The sequence below is a fragment of the Amphimedon queenslandica genome, unplaced genomic scaffold (genome assembly GCF_000090795.2).
Source record: "Amphimedon queenslandica unplaced genomic scaffold, v1.1 AMPQUscaffold_12598, whole genome shotgun sequence".
Taxonomy (NCBI): domain Eukaryota; kingdom Metazoa; phylum Porifera; class Demospongiae; order Haplosclerida; family Niphatidae; genus Amphimedon; species Amphimedon queenslandica.
Window position 1 is genome coordinate 4,225 of NW_003547166.1, and position 16,264 is coordinate 20,488.

Genomic DNA, 16,264 nt, shown 5'->3' on the forward strand with positions numbered 1-16,264 from the left:
TTTTAAGTAATTTCCCATTATGTATGGTATTATTATTATGCTAGCACCCATATAGCCATAGATGATCTTTCGAAAGTGCTTGCAATTTTAAGGAAGCACCATTTTAATAGTGGTGATTACTTCAATTTTTTTCTTGATCTGGGTTTATCACATTCCACTATAAGTGAAATTGAAGCAAAATACCAAAAAGATCCTGCCAGTTGTCTTCGTGAATGCTCAGTTAAGTGGTTGAATAAAGCTGATCACGTGTCAAATCCAACATGGCATGCACTAATAAAAGCATTGCGATCTCTAAACAAAGTCGCAGCAGCTGATGGAATTGACAAAGAAAGTAATTAAATATTATTTCTTATTAACTATAATGATTATTACATATCAGAACATGCAGCTTGTGTCCTCTTTACTCGTCACATATCTGAGGATTTTATCAAAAATTCCTGCCCTAAGAAGTTCTCTGATATTATATTACTAGTACGAGAAATGAGTCAAATCAAGCTGTCTGAATGTACAGATAGTTTCATGCTTTGAAAATGGAAATCTGCTTTAATCATAAGAATCTTCAGAAATTTGCAGAGTTCTTGTGCAATTCTCCTGCTACAAGAAATATGGGAAATATTATTATGCAAGATTATGGTAAGTATCATTATTATAGTCATAATTAATTTATTATTTTGATTTTTGCCATTTATAGTGAGAGTATTTGGCAATGGTGATGTCACAATGTACAGTGAAGGAGTTAGTAAGTTATATGTATACCTTCTGTACTTTTTCATGGTTATATAAAGCTAGGAAATCAAAATCTATTAAAATATCAGTTTCATCTGATAAAAGTGATGAATTTGAGGAAAGACGAGCTGATCTTGCAAGTACTTTAGTACGAATCATTGATGTGGTTATTGGGATTGGCGTTGAAGTTGAAAAATTAAAAGAATATCTTCGTATTTGTTATGCTCGCTTGAACCCTATTGTAAAGCTTTCTATAAATGAGTGTAAAACAACTGCAGAAATTATAGAGTGGATAGGTGAAAGGTGCTCTTTGACAAAAATTAGACCTTTAGAGCAAGTAATGGAGCATTTCGAAATCAAGAAAGCAATTTCCATCATACAGGAGTATAACATACGCAACCAAAACTTTAAAGAAAAAACTTCACTTCACCAGTGCCTTGACAAACTTTTTTCAATGTCATCAGTTTTACAGTTAGAAAAAGCTGTTTTTGTTGTTAACAAAAGAGTAGAAGATTGCACAATTAAAGATATTGAGGAATTTATTGACGTGGCTCTTGAAGATTTATCTGTAGATGTCCGGGTATCTGTCATAAAAAAGGGCAACTCTTTTAGCATTTTTTGCTCTTTTCCTGTTATGTTAAGTGAAAGTCTAATTCTAACGGCCCTCAAGAATCTTAAAGTATTAAAAGATAATGGATTATTGAAATTAACCATTGGATATTGCACTGTTTATGACTACAAAGATCAGGTATTTGTGTTTTGTTGCATAAAAGTTACATTGTTTATTGCTTTTACCTGCTCACATTTAGAGTTTGTGTTACCCTGAAGAAGGAGAGGCCTTAGGTATGGACTGAAATAATAGTTATAGTCTTATCATAATTTTCAGATGAGTACATCTCTGCAATGTATACTAGTAGAGGAATGTTGGAGCAGTTGCTTATATCAACAAGCATACAGTTAATGTACAGGGAAGAACAAGACAAAGAAGACAGTAGAGTAAGCCTGCTTATCAGTTTATTATAATAAATTCCATTATTTAATAGGAGATCAGGGCTCTTAAGGAAAGAATAGAATTGTTGAATAAGCAGTTGTCCTTATTTCAGGATTTATCAGAAAGTAATGATGATCAATAAATGATATCAGTTTTGTATCATAATCAATAGAGAAGGAAGATTATCCTCTAGAAGAAGAAGAGACCCCTCAAACTGGAAAAAGTCAAATGCTCGAAGGTATGTATTATTTGCAGGGTTTCCCATAAAATTTTGGCATAATACTTATGCAGCTTCCGACAGTAGATTGTCAAGTTGCATTGGGCCAAAGCCCTGGAAAATTATGAGAGAATTATCCATTTTTATAATTTTTATGTACTTAAGTTGTGTTGAAAGTTTGAGCTAATTCCAATCAAATTTAATTTTTTACAATTTTTTCCAAATGCCATGTACTGTTCATGACACATGCTGTTTAGCTCACTTACATAACATGCTTTGTGATTATATGTATAGCTGTCCTAACTGTTTGCAATCAAATAGAGAAAAAAATTGCTACAGAAGAGGTGGAAGACCCAAAAGGTAATGCATATGTGTGCATAATATAAATCTACTGGTATTTACTTTGTTGTGTGAGACCATTTCCTGAAAGCATTCAGTCTTAAACACCTTTAGATATGATAACAGAAAAAATGAAGCAAGAAATTCAAGAAAAGGACTCCTTAATTGCTAAGAAAATGAAGGAAATATCAGAATTAAGAAAAGCATTAAAAGGTAAGATTTTGAAAAGTTGTTGCAATTATGATTATTGCGTTTAGATAACACTGAAGAAATCAAAAATAAAGATGCTAAAATTTCTGGTAATTAATTGTAATTTTAAAATTATTTTATTATCGCAATGATAGCTGATGGTGTGGAACTGATATCTTTCAAAGAGAAGTTGGCAGAGAAACAAAGTTAGAATTATCAACTTTATTTTTTATTATAACCTAATTTTTTAGCAATAATAAGGGGATATCAGACAGAAGGTATCAATAATAAAATTTTGAAACTACAACAAAAATAATCAATTTATTTTTATTTTTTATTCATACATGCATAAAAAATAGTCAATATTTGGATACCTACTCTAAATTTTTTGGATGATACAATGTACACTCCTCCCGTTGATATCATAATGATGCCATTTGATGTACATGTATACAACAAATTAGATGAAGATAGGTATAGTCGGGCATTTTACACACACACCAAGGGCTACAAAATGTGTCTCTGCGTTCAATACGATGATACAAAAAAGTCTTCAAATTTACACGCTCATTTAATGGTTGGAGACTATGACGATGATCTTCAGTGGCCGTTTCGTGGTACCCTGATGACAGAAATACTGCATCGAAAAACAAGAACATTTCATTATTTAGCTGATATTGTTTTTGATGATGACAAGTTTTGTGGTAGAGTCTGGAATGGCGTTCCAACTGAAACAGGAATGGCATCATCTATTGTTGGAGAAGGAATTCCTTTTGCTGAAGTTGTTCAAGAACCATTTATTGAATATTTAGGAAACAACGGCATGGTTATCTGTGTCAGGTCTGTTAATGTGAAATCACTAGGTTAGATATGGAAATTAGTTGATAGTAGTATCATTTATTCCAGTAAATTAATGTATAATTGTGTTATTATTTTAATTTGTTTCCACTAGTTCAAACCAGTGCTGTTATATCTCCACCTCCAATTAAGGAAGAAATGCTTTTTGAAATTAATGGGTTCTCTCATCACAAGAAATCAAATTCTGAGCTCATCAGTAAAGAATTTTACAGTGCTAAGGGATATAAGTTTGTACTGATGGTCTATCCTAATGGTAGGAGCCACTTCCAAGGAAGGAGTATATCCATTTTCGCTCACATATCTATGGGACATTATGACAATGAATTACCATTTCCATTTCGTGGAAAGATAATTGTTCAGATTGTTAATCGACTTGATAATCTCAGGTATCATGTAGAGAAGACGATTGAGTTTACTAATAAGACTGATCCTGAATAAAGGTTTGGTGCTAGAGTAACTGGCCTTACTAGATTTTTTGGTTCTGGACACTCTCATCAAGGCTTTGGATACCATGATATGCTGTGTCATGAGTTTTTAATGTTTAACGCAAAACACAGGACAGAATACCTAATGAATGACAGCTTGATAGTTAGAGTAACAAAAATAGAAGATTATAACATGTAATTCGAATAAAAATATTTTACAAAGAATTGATTATTATTATTGTTATTATTATTATTATTATTATTTGATAATAAGACACAACTTTCGTAAGCAAGGTGGAATACAGAGTTTGTCTTATGATTTTAGCAGTTCCTAACAATGCTGTCTTCTGGATGTGCTCAATCCTTACAGATATGCCTATTCTCCTAAACCATTTCTTGATATTACATGACAGCTCCTGATGCTCCAACTATTACTGGTATAACCTCAACCCTTCTTCATTTTCCATAAAGTTGCCATTTCATACTTCAAGTTCTGATATTTACTAATTTTCTCCATTTTAACTCTAGAATCCCTTGCTAGTTGCTATGTCAATTATGGCACATGTGATGCTTCTTTTTATTAATAACAATTATGTTGGGCTTCCTACCATGAAATCCCATAGTATCTTTACATCATTACTTTCTATCACTCCCTCTGCTGGCTTATACTCATACCACTAATTGGGGCGAGCATGAGTGACTGACAGTACCTGTTGTTACTATTATTAGCATTAATTTTATTCAAATTAATTTTAAAAAACAACATTTTATTTACCACAAAAACAATAGCAGCGTTAAAAAAATTCTGTTTACAACAAAAGTTGGCAACTTAATATGCCTTGTGAGCATTGTCACATGGAGCAGTGTTTACTTTCCTGTGCAGTTTAGTCCAATTTTCATTCACACCAAATGCCAATGGATCGTCAGGGGCATTTTCTGTTGCATAGCTACTCATGATATCGTCAGAGCTAAGTGTGCTCGTGGTACTCTGATCATCTTCTGCAGCATCACGGAAATGCTTGATCACAGCAATTGCTGCCTGTGGATTCTTTGTCTTGCTTACTTTCTCAAGTGCTTTATTCATCTCTTTCTTTATGTTGACAGATGCTTCTGCTTTAGCTTTAGCAGCTTCTGCCTGAGCCGTTAGTGCTTCTTGAGTTTTGGCTTCAGTATTTAATTGTGCTATCTCAACTGCCTTTTGTTCTTCAATTTTGAGCTTCTCCAGATCAAATTCATTTTGAAGCTTAATTTTTTGCATTTCACTCTCTCTAATTCTTTCATTTTCCCTTGCTTCACTTTCCAGTTTGAGCTTCAGTTGTCTTTCCTCACTTTCCAGTTTGAGCTTTAGTTGTCTTTCTTCACTTTCCAGTTTAAGCCTCTGTTGCCTCTCTTCACTTTCCTGTCTGACCCTTTCGGCCTTCAATAACTCCTGCTCCTGTTTCAGAGCTGCCACTTCCCTCTGCAGCGCCGAAATTCCTGCTGCATTTTCTTCGATGCAAATAGCGTGTATCTTATCGTTGCTTCTTGCTACTTGTACTTCACAGGCCATATCTTGCATTTTTTCTTGCTGTCTTGCCAATGTCTTGCAGCTTCGACAGTAGAATGGCGCCTGTCCCCTTTGTTGGACTTCAGCTTGGCTGCCGCATTTGGTGCAAACTAATGTCGGCATGATGATGATGATGATCTAGGTCTATGTATTGTAGATCTAGTCTTGTTTCCCTGCTATCTTCTTCTCTCGGCCAGTACAGTAGTACACACAAAGAGCTCTATTGTTTTTTAAAAACGAGGATTAGGGGATATCCCTAAAACTTCCCCTAGGCTAGCCGTCTATAAATAGAATAACGTACATGTGCGATTGTGTCACTCCCCCCACATACATAATGAATGCCGGATCAAGATCACCTCGTCGGTTGTCACCTAGATGTAAGTGTAAATGATAAGTGTACATGGTTTCCCAATTAGACTAATAAGAATTTTGCCATTGCATGCTTCTATTCTAAATTCTACTTTCAAGTAGATTTGTGATTGTTGCTTGACCACATTCCTTTGATATGCTAAAGAGGTGTGACAGTGAAGTAGCATGTTATTTTTTAAAAGTGGGGTGTGAATTTTTAATTATTTCTTAGCTTTGTCTGGTTCTGAAACTTCTGATGAGTTTTATTCATTGCCTGATTGTGATTATGAAAGTCATGTTCATCTAGTCTCGCAGGCCCGACCCATCCAGATGGATCAAGCCTGTGAGACTAATGTTCAACCTGCTGGAGAACACTTTGACTTGGTTGATGAATCTAAAAAAAAATTAAGTAAGTTTCTGTTATTTGTGTTAACTGTCATGCATATTGTATAGGCATAAAGGATCTTAAAGATGTGCTTGCAATTTTAAAAAAACACCATTTTGATAGTTCAAATTATTTTGATTTTTGTCTTTATCTGGGCTTGTTACTTAACACTATAAAAGAATTTGAGATGAAATGCAGAGGAGATCCTCAGGCTTGTCTTCGTGAAGGCTTAGCTAAATGGTTGATGAAAGCTGATAACGTGTCAGAGATAGGTGATCCAACTTGGTATACTCTATTGGAAGCGTTGAGAATTCTAGATAATGCATTAGCTGATAGAATTGACAAAGAAAGTAATTACATATTACTTACCGTATTATGTCTACTCATTATGATATTACATATCAGAACATGCAGCTTGCTTCATCTTTACTCATCACATATCTGAGGATTTTATCAGAAATTCCTGTTTTAAGAAGTCCTCTATTATATATGTGCTACTAGTACAAGAAATGAAGCTAAAGTCATCTGAATCTGCAAATAGTTCTAAACTATACAGTGCTTTGAAAACAAGGATCTGTTTAAGTTATGAAAATCTTCAAATACTTGCTGCAATCTTGGAGAAAGATAGTACTACAAGAAATATTGGAGAAATTGTTATGCAAGACTACAGTAAGTGCCATTTCTGCTTTCTATTTGTTTAATTTTGCTTTTGTATTTTGTAGTGAAAGTTTTTGACAATGATGATGCAGTGAATAGTGAAGAGACAGGTATGCTATTATTATTATTATATAACTATATACATTAAATACTAATAAAGATAGCAGAGCTAAATCTGTTTCTGTTTCATCTGATGCAAGCGATGTATTTGGAGATGATTTTGCTACTACTCCAAGTAAAACTAAGTCTGTTTCTGTTTCCTCTGATATAAGTAATGATTTCAAAAAAAGACGAACCCGTTTTGCAGCTACTTTTGACAAAGTCAGTGATGTTGTCACCGTTAGCGTTGACAGATTAAAAAAGTATCTTCAATATTATCTTGAGTATGACGCTGATAAAGAGCTTTCTAAATGTGAAACAGTTGCAGATATCTTAAATTGGATAAGTAAACAGTGCTCATTGACAAATATTGAACTTTTGGAGGCAACAGTGGAGCGTTTTGAAATTGATGGTGCTGTACTGATTATAGATAAGTATAAAGAAGAGAATCAAAAATTTGTTGAGAAAATGACACTTGATTTGTGCCTTGATGAGCATTTTTCTCCACCTCCTGTTTTACAACTAGAAGAAATTAAATTTGTTGTCGATAAAAATTTACGTGATTGCACAGTTAAAGACGTTGATAAATTTATTCAAGAAGCTGCTACAAAAACATTATCTACACATGTTAAGTTGTCTGTCATAAGAAGAGGCAATTCTTTCAGCATTGTCTGCTCTTTTCCTGTTGTACTAAGTGAAAGGCTCATATCAATAGCACTCAAGAATCTAAAAGTATTGAAAGATAATGGATTATTAAAACTAACCATTGGATACTGCACTGTTTATGACTACAAAGATGAGGTAATTGTCATAGCTTTGTTTGTTGAATAAACTATAGGAGTTACAATTATTTTACCTGTTCACATGTAGAGTTTGTGTTACCCTGAAGAAGGAGAGGCCTTTGGTATAGACTAAAATAATAGTTACTTATAGTCTTATCATAATTTTAGATGAGTACATCTCTGCAGTGTATGCTAGTAGAGGGACGTTGGAGCAGTTGCTTATATCGGCAAGCTTACAGTTAATGTACAGGGAAGAACAAAACAAAGAAGACAGTAAAGTAAACCTCTTCATCAGTTTATTATGTTGTTAAATTCCATTATTTAATAGGAGATTAGGGCTTTTGAGAAAAAAATAGAATTTATAAATGAGCGGTTGTCCTCATTTCAGGATTTATCAGAAAGTAATAATAATCAATAACAGATGAATTCATTCATTAATTTTTGCTATATATAATGAATAGAGAAGGAAGATTATCCTTTAGAAGAGACCCCTCAAATTGAAGAAAGTCAAGTACTTGAAGGTATTAGTGTCAGTATATAGCTGATTGGATTGAGCTTCACTGCTTGTAATCATATCCTAGAGAAAGAAATTGCTACAAAAGAGGTGGAAGACCCAAAAGGTATTGCATAATAATTATTTATTTATTTACTGTGTGAGACTATTGTAATGAACACCTTTAGATATGACAGAAAAATTGAAGCAAGAAATTCAAGATAAGGACAGATTTATTGCTAAAGTGAAGAAGGAGCTATTGGAATTAAAAGGTAAGATTTAAAAATTAATGCAATAAATACCTTTAGGTATGACAAAAGAAAAAATGAAGCAAGACATCCAAGGAGATAAGATGAAGCAAGACATTCAAGAAGATAAGATGAAGCAAGACATTCAAGAAGATAAGATGAAGCAAGACATTCAAGGAGATAAGATGAAGCAAGACATTCAAGAAGATAAGATGAAGCAAGACATTCAAGGAGATAAGATGAAGCAAGACATTCAAGAAGATAAAGACTTCTTAATTGATAATAAAACTAAAGAAATATCAAAATTAAAAGAAAAATTGAACAGTAAGATTTTGAAAAAATTAATTAGGTTCCTTTGTTATTAATGTTAGCTGATGGTGAAGAATTGATTTCTCTCAGGGAAAAGTTGATGGAGAATGAAAGTTAGGATTATCAACCTTATTATTATTTATCACTTTATTTTATAGAGATGAAAAGGGCATATCAAACTCAAGGTATATTATTTTTAATTTTCATAGCTATCAAATATTTTAAGTTGGTTTTTATGATGCTATATAGTTGTGAGGTTTTTGAATAAAATTATGTGAAGAATTTGCATTAAATTTGGCTAACAAACATAAAAACTATATTATAATTAAATTTTGAAACTATACAACTAACTTTTATTTCCATTCCTACACATACACACACATCACTAATAGCCAATCGTAGGATACCTACTCTAAACTTTGTGGATGATGATGTATACACTCCTCCCGTTGATGTCATAATGATGTCATTTGATAAATACAACAAGTTAGATGAAGATTGGTATAGTCGGGCATTTTACACCCACACCAATGGCTACAAAATGTGTCTCTGCATTCGATACGATGATAAGAAAAAGTCTTCAAATTTACACGCTCATTTAATGGCTGGAGACCACGATGATGATCTTCAGTGGCCGTTTCGTGGTACCCTGATCACAGAAATACTTCATCGAAAAACAAAAACTTTTCGTTATTTAGCTGAAATTATTTTTGATGATGACAAGTTTTGTGGTAGAGTCTGGAATGGCGTTCCAACTGAAGCAGGAATCGCATCATCTATTGTTGGAGAAGGAATTTCGTTTGTTCAAGAGCCATTTACCGAATATTTAGAAGACAACAGCATAGTTATCCGTGTCAAGTCCGTTAATGTGGAATCACTAGGTTAGACATGGGAATTAACAGTATTTATAATAGTTATAAAATATTACTGTAACATAAAATTCTTATTAGAAACAGATTGATCCAATTGGGACAAATACCTCTCTGGTTTCCCTTTCAAATTGCAATATAACTGCTTTAATTGCATTCAATAGACAAAAACATGATGCTCTAGCTTTAGTAGTAGTAATAAAGGTCACATAACATTATTATTACTTTATTTATTCCAGTAAAGTAATGTAAAATTTTTTTATTACTTTAATCTTGTGTCCACTAGTTCGAACCAGTGCTATTACATCTCCACCTCCAATTAAGGAAGAAATGCTCTTTGAAATTGCTAAATTCTCTCATCACAAGAAATCAAATTCTGAGTGCATCAGTGAAGGATTTTACAGTGCTAAAGGATATAAGTTTGTACTGATGGTCTATCCTAATGGAAGGAGTCACTTCCAAGGAAGAAGTGTATCCATTTTTGCTCACATATCTATGGGAGATTATGACAATGAGTTAACATTTCCGTTTCGTGGAAAAATAATTGTTCAGATTGTTAATCAATTTGATAGATCTACTCTCAGGAATCATATAGAGAAGACGATTGAGTTTACTGATAAGACTGATCCTGAAGAAAGGTTTGGTGCTAGAGTAACTGGCCTCACTAGATTTTTTGGTTCGGGACACTCTCATCAAGGCTTTGGATACCATGATATGCTGCGTCATGAGTTTTTAATGTTTAATGCAAAACACAGGACAGAATACCTGAAAGATGACCGCTTGATAGTTAGAGTAACAAAGATAGAAGATTATAATGTGTAATTCAAATAAGAATATTATACAAGGAATTGATTGTTATCATTCTTCTTCTTATTATTATTATCATCATTGTTATCATAATTTTTTGCAACACTATAAATATCTTGATTAGCATTAATCATTTAAATTGAATAAATGAAATCTTGCATGCATGCATTATGAATTGGCGTTCTTGTGATATCAAAATTTACGCAAACTTACAGAATTTTGAGAGTTGTGCATGTAGTCATGTGCTGCCATACTAGCGACCATTGATACTATGAAGAACCACTGTCAATATGCCTCTATCTGATCTCTGTTGTCCATAGAAACATTACATTGGCTGTTCATAGTTTTTTGAATGCACATGATGTGAATTCAGTTATGGTATTGTCATTATGGTATGTCATTATTCACAGAATCTGAGAATCCTGTGATGTGCTGGCTGTTACATGTTCAGTACAGATTATAAAACCATCACCTAGCTCCTTACACTCTCACTAACAGAAGATAAGGGAACCTATAGCTGGTGACTGGTCATGAAGTTTCTGCAACTGATTTGTGCTCTTGTGTTGGCAATAAATGTCTCTGAAATTACATCTGAAGGTATATGATCAAATCATTTTGTTGACTAATTTATTTTTTATCTTAAAGATACTGACATTAAGTTGCTGCTAATAATGCTAATTCACAGAGTGGTGGGGGAGTAGTGTACACTCGTTGGGGAAGGACAAGTTGTGATAAAGCTTCAAAGATTTATGATGGACTAGCAGGAGGTACACACTACAGTCATCCTGGCAGCGGAGCAAACTATGTGTGCTTACCTCACAGCCCACATTACAATAGTTACGGCTTGTTCTTACATGTATGGTGCCGAGTATCAATCGTACAATAAGATATTTTCATTTCATAATCATGATCATGGCGTTCCCTGTGCAGTCTGCTACCAACCATTCAGAGGAGCACAACTGATGATCCCTGGTAAGATGTATTGTCCTTCAGGATGGAGCTTTGAATACAATGGATACTTGATGGCTGAATATCTTGATCATGCAAGGAGTGCTCAGTATGCATGAGTTGATGGTATCCAGAGTCTGTTCCTGGCAGTGGCCTCGAATATTGATGGTGCTCTCTTCTATTTTTTTGCTTCAACCTGTCACAGTCTACCTTGTCCACCATATCAGAATAACAAACCTGTTACTTGTGTCATGTGCACTAAGTAAAAATTGGACTGAGGTTAATGATATTCTTTTAATTTAATTTGCTACATTCCAATAGTTAGTTATAGATCTATAGATCTATTAAATGAAACTGTAACATGGCATGCATGTAATTAGTTCAAGATCTTGTCATATTATTATTTTTTTTTCAAGATTAATAAATTCCAAAACTGAAATAATATTATTTGATTAGCTATGTACACCACAGCCAATTTAAAACATGCATTGGCTAAAAAAAGTTTATTTCCACTAGCTACATCACATAAATCTCATAATGCCTAACAAAAACTTCTTCATCGCCAGTAGACTGGTCAGTGCATAGTCTCAGCTCAATATAATCAGTAGTGCTAGCATTGTACTGCCTGTAGAACCATGGTAAGTATGGTGATGAACAACAATCTACTTCCAGTTTGGAGCAGCCTTGACCATCCCAGAGTGGATCATCATCTCCACTTTCACAGTAATAGTTGTCTCCAACAAATTTTGGATGCTGTTGTGTGCTCCCTTGAACACAGCGACAATTGAAGATGCCTCCACCATGCAAAGTTGTTGCCGAGGATGCAGCAAACGACCAGACATGTTGACGAGGGGATCCACGTGTAATACTGACACCATCAATGTAATAAGTATCAATATCATTGCTATATTCATCGTCAAATCTGAAAAAAGCATCAGGAGTGCTCTTTTTGTGTCCCTCTAATTTGCCACAAACTTTTGAATACTGAATATTATTAGATTGAAATTTAACAGACACACAACTGCCACTTGTAGATGGAGGCTTTCCACAAGCTCTGGTACCTCCAGTAGTATCCAACGTAAACCCAGGGGGACAGTTCTGTGTAGCATCAGACATATCCAGATATGCTACTCTTGTCCATCCTCCTCCTGAACCACAGAGCTGGTCCATTTTACAGTACATAGTGTGACCATTTGTGTCATAGTAGCCTGTTGGTCTATTGGGATGTGCTGTCTTCATGTCTTTACAAGATAGTGGGGATATATTCTCTTTGTTTAAAATAAGATCAATTTTTTTCTCCAACTCCTCAATTTTACTACTTAACCTATCAAGCTCTGTAGGGTTGTCTCTTGTGTACATAGGGCGACCAATAGCAAGGGCAATTGTAAGAGCTATCACCAAAAATATCACAGCCACCAAGACATAGTGTGATCCAATAATTGGATTTGGTTCATTCTCCCCATCTATTGGCAGGTCATTAAGGACTTCATCATCATCCTTAGCAATATTCTGTCTCTGAACAGGTTCTGGCATCTTAAAATTCTTAATAACTATTATTGAATTAAGGACCAAGGATGGGTTGAACCATCTAACCATAGCTGAACTTTCAATGCTGTTGTAGATAAACCACATGGAAACCACCTCATGACATGAGAGTAGGTTAACCACCTCATGACATGATAGAGTAGGTTAAGGAGATAATTTAATAGTGGGAGCAAGTGGGAGAGAAGACAAGTGTCTTGTCATAAAGAATTACAAATTCCCAATAGTCTAATTTCTAAAATTCTGGTATAATTGACTAAATATTATAATTATAATTATTTATTTCATGTGACTCATTAGTGCTTTTAGTGAGTATATAAGTTCTGCTTGTAATCTTGCCTCCATCACTAAAACATTGACATGTACCTATAGGGAACAAAGAATAACAACTCTTCTATTCAGTCAACAATCAATTTAATGCATACTAGAATACACAGTAATGGTAATACAGTGTATGTGCCATGGAACTATGCATAATGAGTTTAATGAGTTCACAGTACTCAGTACAAGTATGGAAATGAAACAGTCCAATACTGTACCTTTTCGCTGAACTGTAGTCCATCCATACAGTTGTGAAAATCAAACAAGCTCACTTTCTCTGGAAAACAAGCAACCTAACATTGATAATATGAAATACTATAATGGACATGATTATGCAAAAAGGCTAACCATTCTAATGTATGTCTTATATTTGATTGAAAGTACTTTGTTGACCTAAGATAGTAGATATAATAATTATAATGCTTGTGCTGAGATAGCAATAGGGAGACAATAGAGTGGAACAAACTTTGCCATAGTTGTAGTCATCATGTCTGATCCCTTTTATCGACTGAATGTAGTACCAGGTTGCCTCTCGAAATGGTTTGGTGTCTATGTCTTTTGTTGCACCAACACTAGAAAGAGAAGGAAGAAAGTAAAATTATAACATAAATTATCATAACATCAAGCCCAATGCATATGCATGTGTTTGCAAGATAGTAAATGGAGTGAGTGATATATTTACTGTCTGTATGTCATTTCTGATGCCACTTTAAACTTTTCATCAAGCAATTCACTCAATAAAGGATAGAGGCTGTTAAGGAATGAGAAACCATGATCCTCCCATGAGTATTCCTACAATGCAATAGTATATAGTAATACTCATATATTTTGAAATGGGATGAATTGTACTTAGTAACACTACCACATTACTAATTATAATACAGGGTCTTTCATTCAATTTTTGAGCAACTTTTAAAAATTGTAAAAAACCAATTTTGATCGGAATTAGCTCAAAAATTTTACACAACACGAGTACAAGTATATGTATCAGAAAAGATAATAAAAGTAGAAAATTCTCTGTTTTCATTTTTGGTGAAATTCGGCCAATGACCCTGTATAGCACAGGGAATTTGGCTTGATTTTTGAGTAACTTCAAAAAACTTTTGTGGAAAGAAATTGGCAGATTTTATATTGGCAATTTCTTTAAAGAACCACCAATCATGGAATACTTAGATGAGCTTCAGATGCAGCTCTAATTAAGTTAGATGAGTCGATAGAATCGAGACCCCCGAAGACATCATATAGCAGAGCAAATGATGGAAAACAAATATCGACACCGTATAAAATTGATGGCAGTGCTATATTGACGTTGGAATTTCTCTTCATGAAGTAAAGAGTGTCGTTTGATGAACTGTGTAGCAACTGGTCCACAGCCACCGGACAACAAAAAAAACTAGAGAGAAAAGGGGTAGAATGTTCCACCTCTCTAATCCGCTGATCATATTTTCTTTCTTTTTCTCTGCATTATCCTTGTAGCAAGCCTTGGGTATTTTCAGAATTTTGGTATTTTCTTAAAATGGCCGTAATTTGAAAAAATGAAGTTGGAATCAGCTCAAACTTTCTACACAGCATAAGTACATCAATATGTATCAGTAATAAAAATTTGCGGTGATTTTGGAGTCATTTTTCAGAAAAACCATGGGCTATAGCCTTGGGTATTTTTCAAAATTTTGGCATTTCCTTGAAATGGCCGTAACTTGAAAAATTGAAGTTAAAATCAGCTCAAACTTGCTACACAGCATAAGGACATCAATATGTATCAGAAAATGTAATAAAAATTGGGGTGATTTCGGAGCCATTTTTCAGAAAAAACCATGGGCTATAGCCTTGGGTATTTTTCAAAATTTTGGCATTTTCTTAAAATAGCTGTAACTTTAAAAATTGAATTCGGAATCAGCTCAAACTTCCTACACAGCATAAGGACATCATAAGATCAATCTCCCTTGACTTATACCAACAGTACAATAAGTACATGTACATGTTCACTCACGCTAGTATCTCCCATAGCATAATAGGAAATGTAAACACTTCACAATAAGCAATGAACCTGTGGACTGGGGACTGGTTTACTGAAGCCCATCTTGAGATTACTAATAATTTACTAATAATAACAATAGTAAATTAATAATAATTCTATATTATTAGCTTTCTATAGTTTAAGCTATCGTTATTAATAGCAACAAAAAGGGAAATTACTAAAATCTAGCGTATAGTGGGAAATTTTGGAGGGAGTAAAATTTGACAAATTGCTAAATTTTGGTGATTGGCAAATTTTAATTTGGCAAATTTGTGGCCACGTGCCATTCAGCATGCATATCATGGCTCAAAATGGCGGGTTTTATTTTGGTAAATGGCTATCAAAATGCAAAATTCACCAAATTTAATTCCATCCAAAATTTCCCACTATACAGTAATAGTAAGTAATGCTATACGGTAATGCTTGAGGTAAGGAGCATGACAAAACATGTACATCAATACTCAATGTACATTCAATACATTTCCATTTACCATTAAGCTATTATTCTGTCTGTTACTATTGTCCATTATTATCCTTTTATTAGTATTTTATTTCTTTTTTATTGAAGAGAGGCCACAGTGTGTAGAATGTTCCAGAATATTTTGACTCAATTTATTACAGCAATCAATGAGAGCCTGTTTCTCCCTAGTACACTTATCCTCCTGGTAATTATTACCTGTTAATAAAGAAATATTGATTTATTATGAAGTATGCTGACCTTGCAGGCAGTACTGGATAGCACAAGCTTCTTTCTGACACCATATCTATGCTGACACAATTTTTCAGCTAATCTCTTCAGCTTTATTTCATCAGAGGCCATGTGATGGTGGGCGTGGTTTAACCAATTAAACTTTATCATAGATATGTACCAGGAACAGGATAGGAAACTCGATCACGTGACTGTTCTATCCTGTAGTTAAAATGTCGCAAATTTGAAAGAAAAGGTACCTGGTTTTGTGGGACTGTAACTGTGCACCAGAAGGAATCCAGCGGTAGTAATTAGTCTCAATATGTAGCCAAGGTTCTTTACCGTGTTAATAGCTTGACGAATTTTGAAATCGTAAGGATTATGAAGCTGTTTTTTCACAAGTACTGTTTCAGAGGACAAAAGTTTGTGGGACTGTTGGGAGTAAACTGCTACTTGTATG

The 16,264-nt window shown here is 34.1% G+C and overlaps 4 protein-coding genes across 4 annotated transcripts; 2 read left to right on the forward strand and 2 right to left on the reverse strand.

Moving 5' to 3' along the window:
* The first annotated feature begins 2,832 nt into the window (after positions 1–2,832).
* LOC109587367 (uncharacterized) lies at positions 2,833–3,958 on the forward strand. The gene is made up of 2 exons (XM_020003606.1): positions 2,833–3,325; positions 3,415–3,958. The coding sequence occupies exons 1-2, from the start codon at positions 2,863–2,865 to the stop codon at positions 3,756–3,758; spliced, it is 807 nt and encodes a 268-aa protein (XP_019859165.1). The 5' UTR covers positions 2,833–2,862; the 3' UTR covers positions 3,759–3,958.
* Positions 3,959–4,500: 542 nt separating this feature from the next.
* LOC109587366 (myb-like protein X) lies at positions 4,501–5,494 on the reverse strand. Its single transcript, XM_020003605.1, has one exon. The coding sequence runs from the start codon at positions 5,412–5,414 to the stop codon at positions 4,575–4,577; it is 840 nt and encodes a 279-aa protein (XP_019859164.1). The 5' UTR covers positions 5,415–5,494; the 3' UTR covers positions 4,501–4,574.
* Positions 5,495–6,211: 717 nt separating this feature from the next.
* On the forward strand, positions 6,212–10,350 carry LOC109587362 (uncharacterized). The gene is made up of 15 exons (XM_020003602.1): positions 6,212–6,374; positions 6,430–6,693; positions 6,747–6,791; positions 6,842–7,581; positions 7,651–7,684; positions 7,731–7,840; positions 7,891–7,963; positions 8,024–8,083; positions 8,144–8,182; positions 8,244–8,327; positions 8,376–8,627; positions 8,675–8,725; positions 8,771–8,797; positions 9,005–9,493; positions 9,768–10,350. Exons 1-15 carry the CDS (start codon positions 6,212–6,214, stop codon positions 10,301–10,303), a joined length of 2,967 nt encoding a protein of 988 aa, XP_019859161.1. The 3' UTR covers positions 10,304–10,350.
* A 2,659-nt stretch (positions 10,351–13,009) lies between these two features.
* Positions 13,010–13,894, reverse strand: LOC100641823 (sestrin homolog). Its single transcript, XM_020003604.1, has 5 exons — positions 13,782–13,894; positions 13,566–13,671; positions 13,448–13,492; positions 13,318–13,392; positions 13,010–13,144 (listed from the first exon to the last, which is right to left on the reverse strand). Exons 1-5 carry the CDS (start codon positions 13,793–13,795, stop codon positions 13,058–13,060), a joined length of 327 nt encoding a protein of 108 aa, XP_019859163.1. The 5' UTR covers positions 13,796–13,894; the 3' UTR covers positions 13,010–13,057.
* Positions 13,895–16,264: the final 2,370 nt, after the last annotated feature.